We start from the raw sequence: 24,469 nt of genomic DNA on the forward strand, positions 1-24,469 counted from the left end.
CTCCTTTCCGGATGGGAGTAGTAGACACTGCTATTCCGGAGCCAGCTCACAGTAGCCTGCAAGAGCTATTTTTATGCCTCTCTGTTCATCTCTGTGTTCAGTGATGTCACATTAGTAGCTTGAAATTGACAGTGGTGGGAATACTTATACCTTACAAATCAGACTGCTACAATTCAGAGCTTATTTTCTTTGTTTGAGGAGCTAGTTATTAGACATTTACCAGCATACCACTATTTACAGGCTAACTGGGACTAAACTTGAGAGTGAGGCTGCAATATGGTATTGGGGACCAAGTTGTTGACACAGAAAGCCAGGTACCAACTCAAAGATAGAAGGTCGGGGGTGGGGAAAGAACAAGAAGCTGTGTTGCAAAACTGTTGAGAAGGCAGACCTGGGCAAAAGTTGAGTTTCCAGAGAAACAGACACTAAGGAAGGAATTTGGGTCTAAATAGTTGATTTAGGAGGTGGTCCCAGGAAGCACTGGTAGGGTAGTGAGGGAAATGAGACAGGGAAGGGAAGGCAGCTAATACAGGGTCAGATTGATGAGCAGGTTATTACTGTGGGCAATTGAGGTTCAACTCCACTGGGAACCTTTTGGGGAGCATGTAAAATATGCCTCATAGCTGCCACTGCTATAATTTGTATATCACCTGAAAAGCTTGTGTTGAAATATAAGTGGCATTGTGATGGTAGTAAGAGGTGGGACTGTTAAGAGATGTTTATAACATGAAGAGATGTTTAGAACCTGTCCTCATTAATAGATTAATGTGGTTATCGCCAGGCGCAGTGGCTCACGCCTATAATCCCAGCACTTTGGGAGGCCGAGGCGGGTGGATCACGAGGTCAAGAGATCGAGACCATCCTGGTCAACACGGTGAAACCCCATCTCTACTAAAAAAACAAAAATACAAAAATTAGCTGGGCATGGTGGTGCACGCCTGTAGTTCCAGCTACTCGGGAGGCTGAGGCAGGAGAATTGCTTGAACCCAGAAGGTGGAGGTTGCAGTGAGCCGAGATCGTGCCATTGCACTCCAGTCTGGGTAACAACAGCGAAACTCCGTCTCAAAAAAAAAAAAATAGATTAATGTGGTTATCACAGGAGTGGGTTTTGTTATCGAGAGAATAGGTTGTTACAAAAGCAATTTCAACCATCTCTGTCTCTCCCTCTCACCCTCTCTTGCCCTTCTACCTTCTGCCATGGGATGACAATGCACAAAGGCCCTCTGCAGATGCCAGAACCATGCTCTTGGACTTCCCAGCCTCCAGAACTGTGAGCCAAATCAAACTATCCCAGTCTGTGGTATTCTGTTACAGCAACACAAAATGGACTAAGCCACCCGCATGAAGAGTGAGGAATATGAGAAGTTTATCCTCAAGAAGATAGCAGTGGGTGTTTGCATTAAGAGTGGCAGGTACTTAGGGGAAGACAGAATGCCAAGGGGATATAAACGGGACACAGACAATCATAGTTTTTTGTCTTCATTGTATGGTTGGTGGTGGTGGGGCTTCATTTCAATGGCCAATGATGGAGTGTATTTTTCCAGTTATATATCATTTGTTGTTATCCTACACACTCTATTAGTTCCTTTCTTTGGGTCTACTCACAGATTCCCTTTTTTGCTACAATATCCTTTGTAGCTCCCTCCAGTTTTGACTATTTTCTGATTCTTGCAATTCATCAAAAATCAGTGCCACCTTTTCAGGAACCCCTTCTAATCCCCACCCCCTGATGATAGAAGTTGGATGAGGGTCAAGTCAAGCTGGAGGTCTCCTGTGGCTCGAAGCAAGGGAGCAGGTAACCAGCCCCTCCCCTGGTTAAGATGTTTGGGGTGGGAGAACAGAGACAGAAATCATACTCTGGAGTCATTCCAAATGGTGAATTCTATATGGGAAGGAACTCATCACTCCTGTTTATCACTCTATCTCTCAGAACCCACACAGCTCAGAGAATTGGCTTATGATGGCTGCACAATTGTTGATGGTGGCAGAGAAAAATGGATGGATAGAAGGCTAGGTGAACAAAGATAACTAGATTAGTACCCAAACAAGGAAGTTAAAATTGAATTAGAGGGATCATGGGGTTAATAAGAGCCCTTGGATAAATTCTGAGGATGAACATCAGAGCCTGTAAAGTAAAACAGACTCCACATATGACACAATCAGCAGAAGCTGGGTAGTTGAAATCTACCCCTCAACAGTGGTGCAATCTTGACTCACTGCAACCTCTGTCTCCTGGGTTCAAGTGATTCTCATGCCTCAGCCTCCCAAGTAGCTAGGATTACAAGTCCATTGAGATGTCCTGCCTTTTGAGATTCAGTGAAATTGCCTTCAACTTCATCCCACTGCGTTGCAGCTCCCTTTTCCCATTTCTCTGGCAGTTACTGGTATCTTAACTTTTTCTTAGTTCCCTCTGGCTTTGAGTTTCTGCCTCTGCAGTGTTGGGAGGGTTTGTGAGTTGCTTTGGCATCTTGAAAATGCTGACTGTACTCTCTAGCATGGAACTGCCGACACTTCTTGATTTCTCTCCAATCATTACCATTATGAGTTGTGTGTATGGCTAGCACAGTTCAGTGAAGATATGGGGTAAAGCTATGGACTTTATATTAGCATGTGGTTTGGGTTCTTCTCCCTCAAGCTCCATGCAAACATTCAACTTCCCTCCTGTATTACATGGAATTCTTTTGCTCTCTGAAACCTATTCAACAAGTGGCCTTGTTTGCCTCTTCAAAGATGCTTTATCATGTTTTCAAATTCACTCTCTCCCTTCTCATCTCTGTGACTTTGCAAGCAGTTGCTTCTGCCTCAAATATTCTTTCCAGAACGGAAGATCTGACAGACATTTGGAAATGTCAGTCTTTCCCCTCACTTCATCTCACATCATTCTCTGTAAGTAGAAGGAAATGGTGTCAATATTTATTTATCTACTAGTATTATGACATCACAAACATCTCGGCTCCTGAAGTAGCCATAGTTGGTTATTAAATAACACTTTTTGGTATTCTACAAATTTCTAGCAAATATTTACCTGGGTTTGCTAAAGTCATATAGATTGACCAGAAGAGGCAGCCCTGCCCCTGCCCCACCTCTCCTTCCTCCTACCCTTCCTACCTTAGAGCTCTCCCTCTTCTCTGAAGGTGGACAATTTAGTCTGGACCTCTCCTATAGGCTTGTATTATGGATATTTGTTTACAAATCATACCACCTTTACTGAACTGTGAACTCTGCAAATGTGATGTCATCTTCTCTTTCTGAAACTTCAGTGTAGCCTGGTTTCTGAAACAGAATAGATTGAATCATATGATTTATAACTGAGGATAAGTGAATAAATGTGAGGTTGCAGACAGCCCTTTAGTGATCTGAATAAGCTGCAAGAGGAGGAGCATATGGTATCCTCACTTCCCACTTCTACTGTGGGCTCCTGCTAGAATCAATAGGCAACTATTCCTCCCCTCCCCTCCCCTCCCCTCCCCTCCCCTCCCCTCCCCTCCCCTCCCCTCCCCTCCCCTCCCCTCCCCTCCCCTCCCCTCCCCTCCCCTCCCCTCCCCTCCCCTCCCCTCCCCTCCCCTCCCCTCCCCTCTTCTTTCTCTCTTCCTTCTGTGATATAGCTATATCACAGCTAGAGTTAGAACCTGTACAATGCCATTTTATAAAAAGACAAAACTGTTTCCATTCTCCTCACAATGACTGCTAGCCATGGCTTCTGTAAACTACTCAGTTTAACTTGAAAAATGCAAAGAGAGGTAAAGCTGCATACTTTCTCTTATCTGTAACTGCCAAAATTGCTGGCCTTTGATCACCAGTAATGGCCAGAGTAAGCACCCCCGAATAATTCCATTCTGGCGCCAAGTAACTCCTACCCAGATGATGTGTAAGCAAATGGTTATCTTGACTTCTGCAAATCTCTCCCTAGCCCTCGGAATGTCTGGAGCCCCCCACCCTCGTCTCAGCCTAGGAGGTGATTTACAGCCTTTCATCCCATCTCTGCTCCTCACTCCCACTCCCAAAGTGGTTTTGCAGGTATAAAAAGGTCTTGTCACTCTTCTTTCTCTGCCACGGGTTGGAGAGACGTGAGTCCTCCATGGTCGCCGGCAATAAACCCTGCAATTTGGCATACTTTTGTCCTGGTGTTGACTTTCTGTGCTAGGTCTGATACAACACTTCCTTCCTCCTTTCCTTCCCCTCCCCTCCCCTCCCCTCCCCTCCCCTCCCTTCCCCTCCCTTCCCCTTCCCTCCCCTCTACTCCCCTTCCCTTCCCTTCTTTTGCTTTCCTTTCCTTTCCTTTTTCCTTTCCTGAGTCTCTATCTCCCAGGCTGCAGTACAATGGTGCAATCTTGGTTCACTGCAACTTCCGTCTCCTGGGTTCAAGCGATTCTCATGCCTCAGCCTCCGGAGTAGCTGGGATTACAGGTATACACCACCAGGCTAGGCTAATTTTTGTATTTTTGGTAGAGACAGGGTTTCGCCACATTGGTCAGGCTTGTCTCCAACTCCTAGCTCAAGTGATCCACCTGCCTCGGCCTCCCAAAGTGCTGCGATTATAGGTGTCAGCCACAGCCCCAGCCAGCAACTCTTTCTTTATTGAAGACTTATGTGCAAGGCACAAGGGGAGCTCTAGGACTGAGATATTTTACTATACCTTCTCTATCTTCTTGCACCCCCAAATAGTTTCCAGAGGACTACTTTCTATTTGTTTTTGTGGAAAGACTGGCAATTAGAAGTAGAAAAATGAAATAAATGAGAATAGTACTACTTAATGCTGTTTATGCAGTGCTAATTTGCATTTTCTAAATGAGTTACTTCTATGTACCTTCACAGCAGCCAGAACTGCAGTGCCTTGCATATATTATATGCTCAATGAGTACTTGTAAATTTATTTTGTACATGCATGTGACAGTATAAATATATTATGAAAAATGAGGAGGCTGGGCACTAAAAGAGTAGGATTTCTTCTACAAAAATACACAGTAGTGGAGCTTGGCATAAAATTCAAATGCTCCTGTACTCTGCCCTGTGGTATCTCTAGCTAGGGGACTTTGATAAGGAAGCTGAAGGGTGATATTACCTTTGCTCCCTCACTGCAACTGAACACATTTCTTAGTTTTTAGGTGGCCTCCGCTGGCTAACTTGCTGTGGAGTTTTCAAGAGCATAGAATCATCCTTTTTACTGTTAAAAGAAGATGCTGTTTAATCTGAGGATCCTGTTAAACAACGCAGCTTTTAGAAATGGTCACAACGTCATGGTTCGAAATTTTCGGTAAGTGATGGTCAGAGATTTGTGTTTGATTTAGGAACTGTGGTGATGCAGTAAGGCCTCTCTGCAGAGTGTGGTGCCACACTCTGCTTAACTCTTATTTGAGACAGTTGCCTCTACTTTCAGCGGAGCTTTCATTTCTCAGTTGTTCTGTAATCACATTTCATTGTGTGCTGTAGGGGAAGCCACCCATGGCAGGTATAACAGACTAAATGTTCTTGACATCTTCCTTTTGTGTACATTCTAAACAAGCAAGTAGCTGAAGGAAATTTGGGGAAGTAACTTACACAAGGCCTTCAGCTTGTATTTGGGCTTGCTAGAAAATGATATTTCACTCTAGGGTGTTGAGACTAATCGGTTCCTTTGAAAAAACAGACTCCAAATAGCAGCTAATAAATACTGACAAAGCCGCTGCAAAGAAGCCTTATATGCGATGGGGATAATGATATTTGTAAACAAAATACGAGTTTGAAAAACCATTCCTGAAATTTTTGCTGGCATGTGCAAAGCAGGCTGTCTCCAAAGAATTCATTATAAAAGTTTGCATCCTGTTTACAACCATTGCACATGTTGTTGAAGATGGCATGTAGTGTGTCAGCGGGGAAGGGGAAAGAGAAGGGGAAGGGAACAGGGGATATGAGTTAGCTGGGTAAGCAAGGCCATCAGGTGGAGACATCACTATCAGAAGGCTTTTAGAACAGTTTCTTGTGAATAATCAGATAGAATTTCCACAGAGCTTCTTTATAACCTTAAACAACCTCCCCGACTTTCTTAAGGAAGAAGCTTTTAGTCTGAAGTTTCCTTCTATTGTTAGAAAGTGGACCTGTGACAGTGGCCATGGGTATCCCTTCTCTGGACCATATGACAGTTCTAGGTTCTCTGGACTCCACCATTGGCACTACTTCTTTAGTGAATATAAGGCTTTTTAACAAGACATCGTCACTGAGTTGAAAAGATCCAACTGAAAGAAGAGAGCCTAATACCTAAGTATTATAGGCTTAATTTATAATATCATTTAAGGTGTCATTCTGGCTCTGAGGTCTATAGATGAGACCTCAGAGCCATGGAATAATGCCTTCTCTTATTTTATTTTGGGAGGAAATGTAATTTTTATTTCTTAAATAGCTCAAATATTCAGTTGAAATTGTTTCACTTCTCTTATGATTACGGGGTTTACCAATCCATGCCAGTTGGACTAGATAACAACGTGGAGAAAAGTCGAAAGAACTAGGTTCAAGGCCTACCACCACCCTTGCTGGCTATATGACCTTGAACAAGTCACTAAACTTTTCTGCAATGTTGTTTCATCTATAAAATGGAAAAAAAGTTAATACTTGTTCTGCCTATATTACAGGGTGTTTCAATCATTCATTCAACAAATAATTGAACTTCTACCTTGTGCCATGTTCTATCAAGGAGTTGGAGATACACTAGTAAATAAAATAAAAATATACTTTACTCCAGCTACATGAAGTCATAGTTTGGTGACAATCAATGAGATCATGTATATGAAACCTTAAAAGTGACAGACCAATATTCATTATTTATTTTAGTATTCCACTACACTGAGTTACATCAGATAAAAATATGATGAAATTTTATTCCATAGTTTTTAACAAGACATCATCACTGAGTTGAAAAGATCCAACTGAATGAATAACCAAAGTCTGGAACTTAAACTTATACTGTTCTTTGAAAATTACAGTGATAATTGATTTTTAAAATACTTATTACAAGTTAAATATTGCAAGTAAAACCTCTTCCAAGGAGTTGGGCGTGTGTGTGTGTGTGTGTGTGTGTGTGTTTGTGTATTTACTAATACACTACTGTCTATATCCAGGAGCCAGACTACGTTTCTGAAAATCCTGGTGAGCTATTTCTTACAGTGAATGGGAGCTGGCGCAAAAGTATGCCTAAATCAGCCCAAATCCAAACGTGTTATTTGAAAATGTGAAAGCCTCAAGTCACCCATGTTGTTCGAAACTCAATAGCGTGAATCTCTATTGAAAAGTGAGATAATGTCGAAATGGTTTCGACATGCATTCTCATGTGGCATAGGTATTTTACTTTCCTACTGTATTAGTTAGTTGCACTACCTGTAGGCTAGATAAATTCAGAATTTCTGATCTCCAATAAGACCTGTAACCTTTGACAAAGCCCTCAATAACAGAGAAAAACTCCCTGTCAACTCTGCCTGTTCTATGTTTTTACTCTGATTTTCAGTGTTTCACAGGGATTCACATTATTTTTTTCTCCCGTATTTCTTGGGAAAGGTGGAGAGCCCTTGTTAAGTAACGTACTGTGTGAGTTTACTACTCCAGAGTAATAGGAAATATATGGTTAGAGTTTGATAGTGCCACAAAATAGGAATCACAGTTTTGAAGTGAGCAGCCATATTGCCATGGACATGATAAAATAATAGGTTAAGTGAGGCTGAAGCCATCCACACAGCCCATGGATCAATCACTTTTAGTCAGTTAATTTTTTTAAACAAAATCAATAGAATCAGAAACCAAGACTGCTGAAAACACCCAATTCACAGGCTTTCCATGTCATTAACAAAGCTCTAAAGGCTTGCTGTGTTTGGGTAATAGAGAATGTCCTATGATTTGTTGTCTTTTAGGGAAAACACTTAGAGCTTTTTAAGAAAAGACTAAAAAAAAATCTCTTTCTTTATCAGAAAAGACCAATTTGCAAGCGCAGTTCAATTTCATCTCACAAATAGAAATTTATTCAGAGAATATTGAGCTAAGCCACCCAATTCTGTGGAGGTTATGGATTGGAGCCACAGGTGACTGGTTTTCAGGTATTTCATTCCAGACCTCTATAAGGGTTCACATAACTCATTATGATCCCCCCCCATCTGTCACACATGCCCATCCATACACACATGGACATACAGGCAACGTGTTGTAAGACATTCATGTTCTCGCATAGAGGAGAGAAAACAGTGCACTTTGATTATTCACAACGTCAAAACTTAATATGAATGCCTTTAAAAAACATCACCTCAGCCAAGTGCGGTGGCTTACGCTTGTAATCCCAGCACTTTGGGAGGCTGAGGTGGATGGATCACCTGAAGTCAGGAGTTCAAGACCGGTCTGGCCAACATGGTAAAATCGCATCTCTACTAAAAATAAAAATAAAAATAAAAATTAGCCGAGCCTGGTGGCACACATCTGTAATCCCAGCTACTCAGGAGGCTGAGGCAGAAGAATCACTTGAACTTGGGAGGCGGATGTTGCAGTGAGCCGAGATCACGCCAATGCACTACAGCCTGGGTGACAGAGGGAAAATCTGTCTCAAAAAAAAAAAAATTCACTTCACTTCAGAAAACCATAAAAGAGATGGCACCAAAAATTGAATGGGGTCATGATGTTTTCCTTCGCCAACAGTGGAATTTGTTTCCTGGTTTATATTTAGTAATTTAACTTAGATAAAAGAAGCCACTGATTTTTTTTTTTTTTTTTTTTTTTGAGACAGAGCTTCGCTCTTGTTACCCAGGCTGGAGTGCAATAGTGCGATCTCGGCTCACCGCAACCTCTGCCTTCTGGGTTCAGGCAATTCTCCTGCCTCAGTCTCCCGAGTAGCTGGGATTACAGGCACGCACCACTATGCCCAGCTAATTTTTTGCATTTTTAGTAGAGATGGGGTTTCACCATGTTGACCAGGATGGTCTCGATCTCTTGACCTCGTGATCCACCCGCCTCAGCCTCCAAAAGTGCTGGGATTACAGGTGTGAGCCACCTGATTTTTGACAGTTTCAGGTTTCCAGACCTTTAATAGTAGGTCTGCAGAAATCTAGCCTTCATCTGAATTCTTCAGTTTTCAGATGGGAAGTTTCACAATTTTAGAATATTAATGATCTAAGGTATCTTAGAAACCACTAGTCACTCAGTGATCAATAATAATGTTCTTGTCACAAGACCAGGAAAGGTTAGGCTCGAAGACACTTTGAAGGGTGAAGGGGAGTGGAATTTATTGGGCAAAAAGGTAAAAAACTCAGCAAAGCCAGAGGGGTTCCTGTTAACAGGCCGCCATCTCACAGACTGAATGCCAGGAATAGGAGAGGCCCAGCTCCTCCCCACCTGCGAACCTCCCAGAAGCCCCACCCTGTCCTCCCAGGAGCATTATTCAGAAAAAATCAGTCAGGGGAGTTGGGGGAAAGGGCAGGCCTCATCCAGGACAAGCAATCCTGTTTTTCAGCCTACAGGCTGTTTTAGGCTTGACCATGGGGTTTCGCTGGGGACTGGGGGGACCCTGGCTGTCTCCTGACTCTATCAGTAATTCATATCACATATGGGTATGTGGCAACAGTAAGGAGGGTTTCAAGTAAATTTTTATTAATACATTATTATTGTTATTATTAATAGGAAAGTAAGTAAATTTGGAAATAATTTGTGAGTTTTTTTGACATCAGTGGAATCAGTGCAAGGTTTTTATTTTTTGGTGAAAATAAAGCTCCTTTCTCTTGCATGCATTCTAATATGCCTTTTTGAGAAGGAAAGAAGGGGACAGAATTAAAGTTAGGCCACTGAAAATTCGCGTGGCCCCAGTTTACAAACTTCATGAGTGTGGGGGAAGACATAGACACAGAGAACCGTTGATTTCGTTCAGTTTCTTAAATTTTCAGACGAAGAATTGAGGCTTGAGATGGCAAATAACTTTCCCAAGCCATTGTTTATTCCTAAATCTGAACTGAACTAGGACTACAATTCAAATATTTAAAGACACTGGTATTTTCATTTCATTGCTTGTATTACTTTGATTCCTTTGCATTGATCAAGTTGGCCAATCTACCTTTGCTTAATAATTTTTTTTTAGGTACAGCCAGAATATCTCAGTAAAGACAGGCGCGCACACACACACACACACACACACACACACACACAAGAAAATATGCCTTAGCTCTTGCATTAATGCAAGGTTAAAGAAACATAAAAATCTCAGTCATAGGCCCATTGGCCCCCTCTTACATCTCCAGAAGTTAAAGTCTTTATCTCAAATTGTCCATGGGGATCAGAGTATCATTTAACACTGAATTTTTTCCTACTCTGGCAAAATCAGTTTCTGACTGACCACATTTTACTCAAATCAAGCACTTTCTCTTCCAATAAAATACAATTATACCAGGAATACATCCAAGTCTCTCCCATCCCCCAGTTCACCAGAATTGGAAAATGCAGACACTAGCAATGAAAGGCTTCATTCTGTCAGTAGCGAATACTCTTCCATTTTCTAGCTAGGAAGATATTTGGGTAAAGTTAATACAAGGATCTCTTATTACCTTGGCTTAGCTTCTTAGCATTCAATGATTTGGGGTTAAGAAATCTCTGTAATTATTTTTTCAAGGAATAAAATGAATGTAAAGAACTAGTCTTGCCTTTTTCAAAGGCTCTGGCTCCGACAAGACCAGTGACAGTTATGATGGAATATTGGTACGTGCTTCCCATTGTTTCCCACAACATTACATCCTCCCTCTTATGTGCAGGCTGAAGAATAATGATGTGGTTTATGTCTGGTGTACCAAGGAGATTTCTTATTTACTCTGATTTACTTTTTGTGCACTTTGGTACAAGAAAAGCAAGCATTTTACAGGAGACTCAGATAATGCATTTGGCCCTGGTTCTGGTGCTTGTGAACCAGAGCAGGCTGTCTCTTGTTGAGGAATGAGGTCTCTAGGGGAACTTAATAGCCATTGATGGGCAGCAGTCTTACCTGGCTAATTCAAGCGAGGCTTTATCACCCAAAAGCAAGAAAATGCTTGATACAGACCAGAAACAAAAAAGAGAGGCCTGTGTCAGAACTGTTTTAATGTGGTGAAATTGTGGAACTCTTCTAATTTTTATGTAGATTAGGAAAGAGGTGTGGCAGCTCCATTTGGAGCCAAGGGGAGGTCTATGAGGAAACAGTAAACAGGATAGGAATTTAAACTGGGACCATTGTGTTTGCTTTCCTTTCAGTGATAAATTTTCCTGGTCAGTTCTTGATTATCTATGAAAAACAACTCTTTATCCCAAGCTAACATTTCCTGCCCCACCTCCTGAATAGAATTGAGAAAGGTGGTGACTACTCTAATGATTTTTCAGTGGTATAAACAGCATGACACCCCTCATTAGCTGTGGTGCAATTTCTTTTCTGAGATGGAGTCTCCCTCTGTGGCCCAGGCTGGAGTGCAATGGCACAATCTCAGTTTACCGCAACCTCCGCCTCCCAAATTCAAGTGGTTCTCCTCCCTCAGCCTCCCAAGTAGTGGGATTACAGGCATCTACCACCATGACCGGCTAATTTTTGTATTTTTAGTAGAGATGGGGTTTTACCACATTGGCCAAGTTGGTCTAGAACTCCTAACCTCAAGTGATTCACTCCCTTTGGCCTCCCAAAGTGCTGGGATTATAGGTGTGAACCACCACACCCAGCCTGAATTTTTTCTTACACAAATTGGTTTACTTCTGCCCTAAAGACCTACTATCATTTATTCATTTACTTAAGAAATATTTATTGAGGTCAGGTGTGGTGGCTCACGCCTGTAATCCTAGTAATTTGGGAGGCTGAGGCAGGCAGATCACTTGAGGTCAGGAGTTCGAGACCAGCCTGACCAACATGGTGAAACCCTGTCTCTACTAAAAATACAAAAATTAGGCCAGGCGCGGTGGCTCATGCCTATAATCCCAGCACTTTGGGAGGCCAAGACGGGTGGATCACGAGGTCAAGAGATCGAGACCATCCCAGTCAACTAGGTGAAACCCCGTCTCTACTAAAAAATACAAAAATTAACTGGGCATGGTGGTGCACGCCTGTAGTCCCAGCTACTTGGGAGGCTGAGGCAGGAGAATTGCTTGAACCCAGGAGGCGGAGGTTGCGGTGAGCCGAGATTGTGCCATTGCACTCGTCTGGGTAACAACAGTGAAACTCTGTCTCAAAAAAAAAAAATACAAAAATTAGCCTGGCATGGTGGCACGTGCCTGTGGTCCCAGCTACTCGGGAGGCTGAGCCAGGAGAATCACTTGAAACTGGGAGGTGACTGCAGTGAGCCGAGATCTCACCACTGCACTCCAGCCTGGGTGACAGAACAAGATGCTGTCTCAAAAAAATAAAGTAATATGTAATATTTATTGAATGCCTACTATATTCCAAGCACTGTACTAAGCACTGGGTATATATTAGTGAATAAAACAGAAAAGCCCCTGATCATATATAATCCAGTGAGAAGAGTAAAAGTAAGCATTAAGTAGACACATACATGTATATTAAAATTTTTATAAGTATTACGAACAAAATGAAGGTAAAGTGAAGACTACTTAGACAGTACAGTCAGGGAAGGAATCTCATAGGAGGTGATATTTAAGCTTACAGCCTGAGAATGAGAAGGAGCCAGCTTTGAAAGCTGAGGAGAGAGTGTTCTGGACAGAGGGAATGGTATATCAAGGAGTCCTGTGATGGGAAAGCTTTTAGAGTTCAGCCGGCCCTTCCTTTACAAGATCCCAATGTACACGAATTTCAATTACCACAGTTTAGTTAATACCACTAGGCCATTACGAATGCAGTTCAAATTTCATTCAACATAGTGTATTAATTGTGAGTAATTCATAAAGCAGAAACTTTCATTGCTAACTCTTCAGTCCACGTGTAAATAATACATGCACAGCACATCATGATCAGTGACTAATATATCACTTCTTTCAAAGTCTGTTGGTGATTGGTCATGGTACATCCGTTATTGAGTTAGCATACAGATAGCAAAGAGTATAGCTGTGCAGCCTCCTTTTCTCACAGTGATATACCCATGGACATTTTACAAAAATGGATAATGACAGTGCAGCACATGAAAGTACAGCAGAGATGGCCAGGTGCAGTGGCTCACACCTGTAATCCCAGCACTTTGGGAGGCTGAGGCAGGTGGATCACCTGAGGTCAGGAGTTCGAGACCATTCTGGTCAACATGGCAAAACATTGTCTCTACTAAAAACTACAAAAATTAGACCAGTGTGGTGGCAGACACCTGTAATCCCAAGCTACTCTGGAGGCTTAGGCAGGAGAATCGTTCGAACCCGAAGACAGAGGTGGCAGTGAGCCAAGATTGTGCCACTGCGCTCCAGCTTGGGCGACAGAGGGAGACTCCATTTCAAAAAAAAGAAAATGCGATAGCAGTGGAAGTTAAATTTGAATTGAATGTAAACTGAGTTCTGAAAGAAACAGCTGACTATAGAATTGTAACCCTGCTGCTGTTTGAAAGGCTATAGATATACAGCCAGAGGAACTTAGTGAAGACAAAGTCATTGACATAACTGCAGAAAGTGGTTGTGACAAAAAGGATAAAGATGTCCCAGGGGAAGTAACACCAGCAAAACACTTCACATTAAAGGAACTCTCAGAGATATTACACCTCATTGAAAGTGTAAAGGAAAATGTTAAAAGTTTATCCAAACTTCGAAAAAATTATGACACTTTACCAAAACAGAAAAGATGCTTGCTCTATATTATAAGTTCTCTGATGAGAAGGTAAGCACTGTACAAATCACTTTCGATAGAGTTTTTACAAGGAAATAAAGCACTATAATTCTCAATGTTTTTTTTTTTGAGACGGAGTTTCGCTCTTGTTACCCAGGCTGGAGTGCAATGGCACGATCTCGGCTCACCGCAACCTCCACCTTCTGAGTTCAAGCAATTTTCCTGCCTCAGCCTCCCGAGTAGCTGGGACTACAGGCATGCGCCACCATGCCCAGCTAATTTTTGTATTTATAGTAGAGATGGAGTTTCACCTTGTTGACCAGGATGGTCTTGATCTCTTGCCCTCGTGATCCACCCGCCTCAGCCTCCCAAAGTGCTGGGATTACAGGCGTGAGTCACCACACCCGGCCTAATTCTCAGTGTTCTTAATGTTTTAAATTACAATGCACCAAGACCATCCTGGTCAACAAGGTGAAACCCCGTCTCTACTAAAAATACAAAAATAAGCTGGGCATGGTGGTGCGCACCTGTAGTCCCAGCTACTTGGGAGGCTGAGGCAGGAAAATTGCTTGAACCCAGAAGGCAGAGGTTGCAGTGAGCCGAGATCGTGCCATTGCACTCCAGCCTGGGTAATTACAGCGAAACTCTGTCTCAAAAAAAAAAAAAAAAAATTACAATGCACTAAAAAATACATTGGTTTTACTATTTTTCACTTTCCTGTATATTTATAACTGACAATAAAAGTTTTTAAATGTGTTGATGATGTTTTTAAAAGTCAGAGGACAATTATGATTTTCCCACTATATATTAAGCTTACTTTGCATGGTTGCAGATTTAATAGCTATTTACAGTCCCCCACACTACCATGCAAACTAAAAACTGCCTGTGTTAACAAAAAAAAAGTTTTGGAGGACATTATGCTAAGTGAAATAAGCCATGAAGGACAAATACTATATGATTTCACTTATATAAGGATTAAAAATATCCAAACTCATATATTCTAATTTAAAACATTAGACAATAGTGGTTATCAGAGGCTGGGAGTGCGGGAAATGGAGAGGTTTTCTATGGATATAAACTTTTGATTATTCTAGATGAATAAGTCCTAGAGATCTGCTGTGCAACATAGCGCCTATAGTTACCAATATGGTATTGTGCAGTTCAAAATTTGTTAGGAGACTAGATCTCATGTTAAGGGTCCTTACTGAAAAACCAACTAGCAAACAAAAACACAAAGGGGCACAAGGAAACTTTGGGGTGGGGGAAGCTTATCTGCTAACATTTATTGGAGATGTGATCCAAGGGCAGTGAGAGTGAGGGCAACATTATCAGCTGCTGCCGTGGAAAGCCTAGAATCGGAAAGAGAGATTTTTATGATCACTTGTAGTCCAAGGGAAAAATAGTGAAATACAGTTTCTGTTCTATATATATTTGAAAATCAAAGGCCTTGACAAAAAGGAAAGTTTCAAGCAGGATGTTCATGTGTTTTTTCTACCTTCATATTCAAATTTTTTGTCAATGGAGAAATAGAAAAAGCAGCATCTCACAATGCAACCCCCAGAGCGGAACGTTGACCCTAACCCTAACCAGAAGCTTAATTCCACTTCCAACTTAGAAACTTCTAAGTGTGTAAGACAAAATCTGAGGAAGCCTCAGAAGCTTGTTATTTCCTCCAGTCTGTCTTCTACTGGGGGTAATAAGAATTGGAATTTGGAGCTTCTGGAATAGCAAAAGGTATTGTTGGTCCTCCTCTTTCCTGTTTCCTTTTATGAAAATTGGGGAGAAAAAGTTTAGTTCCTTGCAAAATTTTCATTTCCACTTCTATTTCTCGGAGATCCAACAAGAACAACACAATTTTAAGATCTGTGGCATTCTCTTAAAGAAAGCCTGTAGTCTTGTGAGCATTCAGAAGTGAGAGGATGCAACAAAATCCCGCAAAGGCTGAGAATAGGGGACAATATTGAATCCTTTAAGTATAGCAGTTTGGAGACTCAGCTTTTGTGCACTCCAAAATAACCAGGAGTCTGAGCTTGAACTCAAGGCAAAAATTAAGGCCTCACAATTAGCTCATGAGTGGTTTTTCCTGTGGCTGATGGATGTGAGTTCAACAGCTATAGTGTTGTTTCCCAAAGTCCTTGAAACAGAGGGAGTGGGGTTTTCCAGCAAAGTATTCTTCCCCTTTTAAAATAATATTAGAGGAAGTCTTAAGCCAAGGAATATTAACGTGTTATTGTAAGACATGGAGTCAAGAAGATTTATCTTCTGTAATTTTATGTTGCTTGGATCTTATTCCAGAAGAAAAATATTTTCAAATATGCCCTAACTGTGAAGTGAGAAAGATTAAGCTGCCGTGTCTTCATTTCAGGCCACATATGCAAATCTGTCTTATAATCCCCAGGAGATTCCAGTTGACCCTGAAAACTTGATGAACATCAATTAGTGTTTACTTCTTAACATTATCAGTACTTGGTATTCCAAGTGTTGCTTAATATTATCACTAATTAATATTATCAGAAGCAAACACATAACCAAAATTTGTATGTAAATACAAGTTTTCTGCCTAAATGCCTTACTTCCAAAGTTATCAAATTGCTGACTACGATGGAGATCTTGGGCACAGTTGTATAAGCATTTTACTAGGGTTTCAGTATAAGGAAGAAAATGAAGGGCTGTCTAGAAACTTCTTTAGCTAGCAAAATGTCTTTGTACATATACAAACTTATTTTTAAAATATTTGGTTCTTGGCCAGGCATGGTGGCTCACGCCTGTAATCCCAGCACTTTGGGAGACCTAGAACGGTGGATCACCTGAGGTCAGGAGTTTGAGACCAGCCTGGCCAACATGGCGAAACCCCATCTCAACAAAAAATACTAACAATAGCTGGGCGTGGTGGCACATGCCTGTAATCCCAGCTACTCAGGAGGCTGAGGCAGGAGAACGTCCTGAATGTGGAAAGTGGAGGTTATAGTGAGCCTAGATCACGCCACTGCACTCCAGCCTGGGCGACAGAGCCAGACTGCGTCTCAAAAATAAATAAATAAATAAATAATAAAGTCAAATATTTTGCTCTTCTTAGTCTAAACTTTTAACATTTTTATTTTTGTTTGTGTTTTGCTATATACATAATCTATTAGTATAATAGCACATATAAATAAAGAAAACATACATTATGGATCCATGTTTAAAGAAACATGTAGAAAAGCTACAGGGTCCACTGATTTTTTTTTTTTTTTTGAGATGGAGTTTCGCTGTTGTTACCCAGACTGGGGTGCAATGGCACGATCTCGGATCACCACAACCTCCGCCTTCTGGGTTCAAGCAATTGTCCTACCTCAGCCTCCTAAGTAGCTGGGACTACAGGCGTGCACCACCATGCCCAGCTAATTATTTTTGTATTTTTAGTAGAGACGGGGTTTCACCTTGTTGACCAGGATGGTCTCGATCTCTTGACCTCGTGATCCACCCGCCTCGGCCTCCCAAAGTGCTGGGATTATAGGCGTGAGCCACCGCGCCCGGCCGGGGTCCATTGATTTTCATCCAGGGATAAAAAGAACAAGTCTCCACAGACTTGAACAACAGTAGGGGGAAAAAATGAAATTATTTTATATTGTGCCTTACAAATGCTGCTTGTACAGTCTAAAGATTTTAATAATAATAATAGCTGTTATTGAATACTTATATGCCAGACAATGTCTGCTTTACATGTATTAAATCATTTTATCTTCACAATAACTCGATAAGATATTAGTAATTTTCTTTCTTTCTTTTTTTTTTTTTTTTGAGACGGAGTTTCGCTGCTGTTAACCAGACTGGAGTGCAATGGCACGATCTCGGCTCACCGCAACCTCTGCCTTCTGGGTTCAGGCAATTCTCCTGCCTCAGCCTCCAGAGTAGCTGGGACTACAGGCACGCGCCACCATGCCCAGCTAATTTTTGTATTTTTAGTAGAGACGGGGTTTCACCTCGTTGACCAGGACGGTCTCTATCTCTTGACCTCGTGATCCACCCGCCTTGGCCTCCCAAAGTGCTGGGATTATAGGCGTGAGCCACCGCACCTGGCCCCATAGTAATTTTCTGGGTGAGAAATTTAGATCCGGAGAATTTGTAAGTAAATTGCCCTAGGTTGTATGACTAGTAAGTGACAAAGCCACTCATGTGGCTATTTCAAGGAAATAAGAATTCAATCTGTTTTCACAAATTCTTTTTTCCTCTGGAACATCCAAAATACTGGACGTATAAAATATAAACCATGGCCATATCAAATTTCAATGCATTAACACTTTGCAGAGACACATGAGGTTACATGTGATTCGCTGAGCTTTATCAAGAATAAAAAGATAAAGCATTAGCTATGTTTTATCAAGGCAGGGGATCACTTGAGCTCAGAAGTTCAAGACGAGCCCGGGCACCATGGAGAAACTCTATCTCTACTAAAAATACAAAAATTAGCTGTGCGTGGTGGCATGTGCCTGTAGTTTTCAGCTACTTGGGTGGTTGAGGCAGGAAAATCGCTCTAACCTGGGAGGCGGAGGCTACAGTGAGCTGAGATTGTGCCACTGTACTCCAGCCTGGGCCACAGAGTGACACCCTGTCTCAAAAAAAAAAAAAAAAGAAAGAAAGAAAGAAAGAGAGAGAGAGAGAGAGAATGCTTTATCAACAATAAAACAATGAGTCTCCATAGTACATGGGTTTTTTCTGAAATACATATTTCTCTTTTCTAATCTTTTTTATAGGTGTGGACAACCACTACAAAATAAAGTACAGCTGAAGGGCCGTGACCTTCTCACTCTGAAAAACTTTACTGGAGAAGAAATTAAATATATGCTATGGCTATCAGCAGATCTGAAATTTAGGATAAAACAGAAAGGAGAGGTATGTAACATTTTCTTTCCACATTCCATTACTACCAGTCAGCCTTTTTAAAGGCAACCTTCCCAAAGAAAGAGGAAAAAGAAAATACGTTAAAATTCTTAAACAGTAGAAAAAAAAACCTCACAGTAAAGGTAATTGATTATCATGGAGCATACAGGCATACAAAAAAGCATAAAATCGGTTATTCAATGACAAGTCATTGCATTTTTTTCATGTGGAATGCTGAAATTCACTATTAACTGGATCAAACCTAAGAAATCATTTGTTTGACACGATTTTATTTTTATTTATTTATTTATTATTTTTTGAGACGGAGTCTTGCTCTGTTACCCAGGCTAGAGTACAGGGGTGCAATCTCGGCTCACTGCAACCTCTGCCTCCCAGGTTCAAGTGATTCTCTTGCCTCAGCCTCCTGAGTAGTTGGGATTACAGGCGCCCACCACTACGCCTGGCTGTTTTTTGTATTTTTAGTGGATATGGGGTTTCACTATGTTGGCCAGGTTGGTCTTGAACTCCTGACCATAGGAGTAATCCCAAAGTGCTGGGATTACAGGCATGAGCCACCACTCCCAGCCAAGATTTTATTTTTAGATCCCTTTTCTTTTCTCTGTGTATTTTCTATCAAGTCAAAATTGAAGATGATTTTTTTTCCTAGCAAAAAATTTTAATTTTGGATGCATATCAAATATAAGATCATTAGGATAACGTTGAAAAATTCATAATGATGCGACAGTGTCTTAAAAAGCATTTAGATTAGCAAAGAAACAATTAATGATATCCAGGTAGGAGAATAGATGGGATATGGGTCTTAGCTATAAGTATTATTCTGCATTTTGAGCAATTTATGTTTGAAACACTCTCAATTAATACAGTAGCTTCATTTAGACTGCTTCATTGTGAAAGCATTTTGTATTCCAAGCTTGTTCAAAAGCCTTTTTAAGAGTTGGTTTCAGGTTGAGAAAGTTTGACATGGCCTTGATTTTATCTCGTTGGCTAACTCTTCAGCTCCTAAGAACAAACTGAGGACAGGAGTGACCACAACTGCTATGGGCTGATGTTCCTATAAAACACCTGAAATAAGGAGAAAAGTTCTCCCCAGGCCCAGGCCTATGATCTTGACACTTTGTGGATGAGGGAGGTTAGCTGGCAAAAATCTGTTCCAGAACTCATTCTATCGGGAAGCCCATCTACAGAAGAGGAAGGAGGAAGCGCCCCGCCCCACATTCAAATTTTCCAGATTGTTTTCAAATGACTTCCAGAAGCCAAGTCTTTGTATCCCCATGAGGATGCATGATGAATGTGTAGCTAAAACACTAGGGCTTCATCATCGACCAAGGTGGAAGCCTTAGTGCCCCATATTTTAACAGAATAGCATTTTCCTAGCTGAGAAAACACCTCCAAACCAAACACCTTCAAGATCATTGAAAACTGAATGGGGATTTCTCTTTTTTTTCCTTTCTTTCTTTTTAGGGCACTAATCTGCCATTGAATGGGGATTTCAACGGAGTTAAGTAAGAAGATGGTTCCAGTATAAAATATTAATATACTTTGGAAAAAATTCACATGTTTAACTCAGAGCAATTAATACTACTTTCTAATTACATGTCAATAAGCTGTGGGAATTACTGTTCTCTTCCCCCATTTGAATGGCATATAAAAAAACATTTTAGGTTGGGCTCGGTGGCTCCCACTTGTAATCCCAGCACTTTGGGAGGCCGAGGCAGGTGGATCACGAGGTCAAGAGATCGAGACCATCCTGGCCAACATGGTGAAACCCCGTCTCTACTAAAAATACAAAAATTGGCTGGACATGGTGGTGCACGCCTGTAGTCCCAGCTACTCGGGAGGCTGAGGCAGAATTGCTTGAACCTGGGAGGTGGAGGTTGCAGTGAGCCGAGATTGCACCACTGCACTCCAGCCTGGTGCCTGGCTATGGAGGAGTGAGACTCTGTCTCAAAAAAAAAAAAAAAATTTAAATTCACTTTTTTGTTTCTTTGAGACGGAATCTTGCTCTGTTGCGCAGGCTGGAGTGCAGTGGCGCAATCTCAGCTAACTGCAACCTCAATCTCTGAGGTTCAAGCGATTCTCTTGCGTCCACCTCCCTAGTAACTGAGATTACCGGTGCATGCCACCATGCCTGGCTAATTTATTTTTTATTTTTTATTTTTAGTAAAGACGGGTTTTTGCCATGTTGGCCAGACTGGTCTCAAACACCTGACCTCAGGTGATCTGCCTGCCTTGGGCTCCCAAAATGCTGGGATTACAGGCATGCGCCACTGCACCTAGCCTAAATTCAATTTTTAAACAATATTTTAAACACTTATTTGGGGGTAGTTATTACTTATTTTCTAATAATGTAAAGAATAGGTTTTAAAACATAATTTATATATAAGATATATTTTAATTCTCTTCTTGTCTTTGATTTATAGTATTTGCCTTTATTGCAAGGGAAGTCCTTAGGCATGATTTTTGAGAAAAGAAGTACTCGAACAAGATTGTCTACAGAAACAGGTAAGTCCTCTGCCAAATTCACACTTGTGTTGAAGAGGGGGATCGAGGGTGAAGACTTGGAGGGGTAACCCAGTGCAGGGATTTGTCTGCCTCTAGCAACCATAAAGAGAAAACATTTTTACTGGGAGCAGCAGTGCAAGCCTGTGAATGAGCTTTCCAGTTCTCATAAAAGCTATAAGCAGAAATATTAGTTTCATCAGTAAGAATTCCATAAGGAACTGAGTAGAAGTCCCATATAACTCTTCATGTTCAGAAAAGAAATGTAGGTGGGCACACATTTTCAGGTCTTGAACTCACATGGGTAAGAAATATGTCTATTTTTCTAGCATGTAAAGAGCATTTCCTTGTGTGGCTCAATTCTGCTAGATGGTGGTAATTAAATGTTTGCAATATTAGGCAATCCTCAGTTGTTTCAGGGTTTATTTTGTCCATTTGGGTCTCCTCTCCCTTTCCCCACAGCCATGGTTAAATCATGGAGAGTATCTGAATGTGAAGACATGTAGGGCTTTGGGGATCTGGTCCTTGGTCATTAGGACATCATCATCAAATGTCCATGCTGGGGTCTGTTGGGACTTCTATATTCCCACTGGATCTTGGCTGTCTCCGATTTACGGCAAGGTTTGCTTCACTCTGATTAAAAGGCTTGATATTGAGACAACCAAGTATAAAGCGGTCACTGGATCATCTCCAACTGGCCTGCACACTGGGAGGAGTGCACATTGGGGTGAAGCCTCGGGAAGTTCACACCATTTGCAGCAGGAAAGAGCCAGCCTCACCTGTTCTGAGGTGGAACCTGGGATTCAATCTGAGAGCCGGGATGACTACTAACAGGACTCTTGCTCTGCTGAGAGTTCCTGTTTCCCTTTTATTTCTTTTCACCCGATAAACCCTGCTCTTCTCACCTTTCAAGGTGTCTGTGAGACTAGTATTTCATGGTTGTGTGGCAAGGACCCCATTACAACAATATATCTCTTGGTTTCATTCTCTCAACCTCTTAGCAGCTCTCCAAGACACATTAAGCACAGAGGTACTACAAGGCTGCCTATACTCTATTGTTCCTTCCTTATGCTGAATGCCAGGGAGCTCTATAACATTTACTGCCTTCCAGAGGTCTGTCTTTTTTTTTTTTTTGAGACGGAGTTTCGCTCTTATTACCCAGGCTGGAGTGCAATGGCGCAATCTCGGCTCACCGCAACCTCCGCCCTAGCGGTCTGTCATAAAAGCAAGACAGGATCAGGATGTCCTCAGTTCTGGGATTCTCCAAACTCATCGGAGATTTCCAGCATGCTCCCTATCCTTCAGAAGTTGGCCTGGGGAACACACAGCAGGGTACAGTGTCAAAGGTCCATCATTTTTAATTTCTGTTGCTTCTCCTCTCTTTTCTTTTCTTCCCCTTTCAGTTATCAGTACTGGAGGCCAGGAAGTAAAGCAGGAGGAAAAACTGGCTCTGACTATTCATGGACTCTACCAAATCTACATTTTTGTGCCTAGAATTCTAGGCTGCTAAGGATCAATTTTTTTTTCTCAAGCTATCATCTCTGCAACTTCAAAACAGACACTTTGAAACTCATAGGCCACAAATTGCTTCTTTTCTTTCTCTGCATTTCTGCTCTACCAGACCTCACTTGAATCAATAATATGTCTGCCCAAATGAGTAATCAGACAGGGTCAAGGAGGAACACCACAAACAAAAACACATTGGTTGATACTTCAAATATATTATTCTACCTTGTAAGTATCTGAGTTTTCTAGGGCTTAGAAGCAAACAACTATTACATGTAATTTTTACCTTGGAATGATCAATAATGAAGCTTACCAAATAGATATCAAAAAGAAAGTTACGGGGTATTAAGCGACTTGCCAAATTCACTCAATTAATACAAACAGCACCAAGATTCACATTTCAAGTTCACTATTCTTACTAATGCATACTCCTTCCCCCTAGGGAGAAGGAAGGAGGAACAGGGAAAATATATAAGGTGTTAATCTTTAAAGCCCTAGGAAGAAAACAGATAAGAACATTTTGCTCTTTAAAGCTGGCTGCTATAGAGATCATGTTGGTATCTGACAGATGGTAGGGAACAAAATGAATAAAGCAATCAGTAGTTCTCAAATTCTGCTCCCTTTTATCACTAGTCTTCCATGAGTTGGATAGATATTATTTTATTTTATCTTGTATCTTTTTTGTTTGCTTGTTTTTACCATTAGTACTTAAGGGAAGTGGTCTTTTTTGAACTCACCAAAATAATTGATTAACACATAGAGATTTCTCAATTTTAGGTTTTTTAAAAAGGACTTTTGCTGAGTTCGTGGCATTTCTTTTTATTTTTTATTGTACTTTAAGTTCTGGGGTACCTGTGCAGATCTTGCAGGATTGTTGCAAAGGTACACACAAGCCATGGTGGTTTGCATGGCATTTCTATGACTTCCCTGTTCAAATGTTATGTTTGAAACCAGAATATTTCTGAATAAATGGTCGGTTTCACTATTTACAATAATATGGTAGTTAATCTATTAATAAAAGCGAGAGTGACAATTTAATAAGGTTTTGGATGTAGACCCTGTGCCAGGTGTTCTACATTAATTATGTGTGTTATCTCACTTAATCCTCATGACACTTCCGTGAGAGAAGACCGTTGAGGAAAACAGGCTGAAATGGGGCCAGCAAATGGCTCAAAGGTGCATAGCTAATAAATGGCAGACCCAGAGTTAGAAACTATTATTATTATCACTGAGATGGATTCTTGCTCTGTTAATCAGGCTAGAGTGCAGTGGTGCGATCTCAGCTCACTGCACTCTCTGTCTCAGCCTCCTGAGTAGCTTGGATTACAGGGGTGTGCCACCATGACTGGCTAATTTTTGTATTTTTAGTAGAGACAGCGTTTCACCATCTTGGCCAGGCTGGTCTCAAACTCCTGACCTCCTTTGTGATCCACCCACCACCTCGGCCTCCCAAACTGCTGGGATTACAGGTGTGAGCTACCACGCCCAGCTGGAAGCTATTATATATATATATAATATCTATATATATATATATATATAATTGAGACTCCATCTATTTTATACATATATAATAGCTGGAAGCTATTATACTATCTATATATATTTGAGATGGAGTCTCTCTGTCACCCAGGCTGGAGTGCAGTAGCATAATCTCAGCTCACTGCAACTTCCGCTTCCCAGGTTCAAGCAATTCTCCTGCCTAAGCCTCCAAAGCAGCTGGGACTACAGGTGTGCACCACCACGTCTGGCTAATTTTTGTATTTTTTAGTAGAAACAGAGTTTCATCATATTGGACAAGCTGATTTCAAACTCCTGACCTCAGCCTCCTAAAGCGCTGGGATTCCAAGCATGAGCCACCAAGCCTGGCCTTAAATATATATT

The 24,469-nt window shown here is 41.3% G+C and overlaps 1 protein-coding gene across 1 annotated transcript in view; it reads left to right on the plus strand.

The window, feature by feature from the left end:
- The first annotated feature begins 5,083 nt into the window (after window positions 1–5,083).
- OTC (ornithine transcarbamylase) overlaps window positions 5,084–24,469 on the plus strand; it is a 71,191-nt gene continuing 51,805 nt past the window's right edge. The window contains exons 1-3 of the mRNA XM_002762780.7: window positions 5,084–5,254; window positions 18,436–18,574; window positions 21,004–21,085. Of these exons, the coding sequence (XP_002762826.1) occupies window positions 5,178–5,254; window positions 18,436–18,574; window positions 21,004–21,085 (298 nt within the window). The 5' untranslated portion in view covers window positions 5,084–5,177. The remainder of the gene's footprint in view (window positions 5,255–18,435; window positions 18,575–21,003; window positions 21,086–24,469) is intronic.

The sequence above is a fragment of the Callithrix jacchus genome, chromosome X (genome assembly GCF_049354715.1).
Source record: "Callithrix jacchus isolate 240 chromosome X, calJac240_pri, whole genome shotgun sequence".
Classification (NCBI taxonomy): Eukaryota; Metazoa; Chordata; class Mammalia; order Primates; family Cebidae; genus Callithrix; species Callithrix jacchus.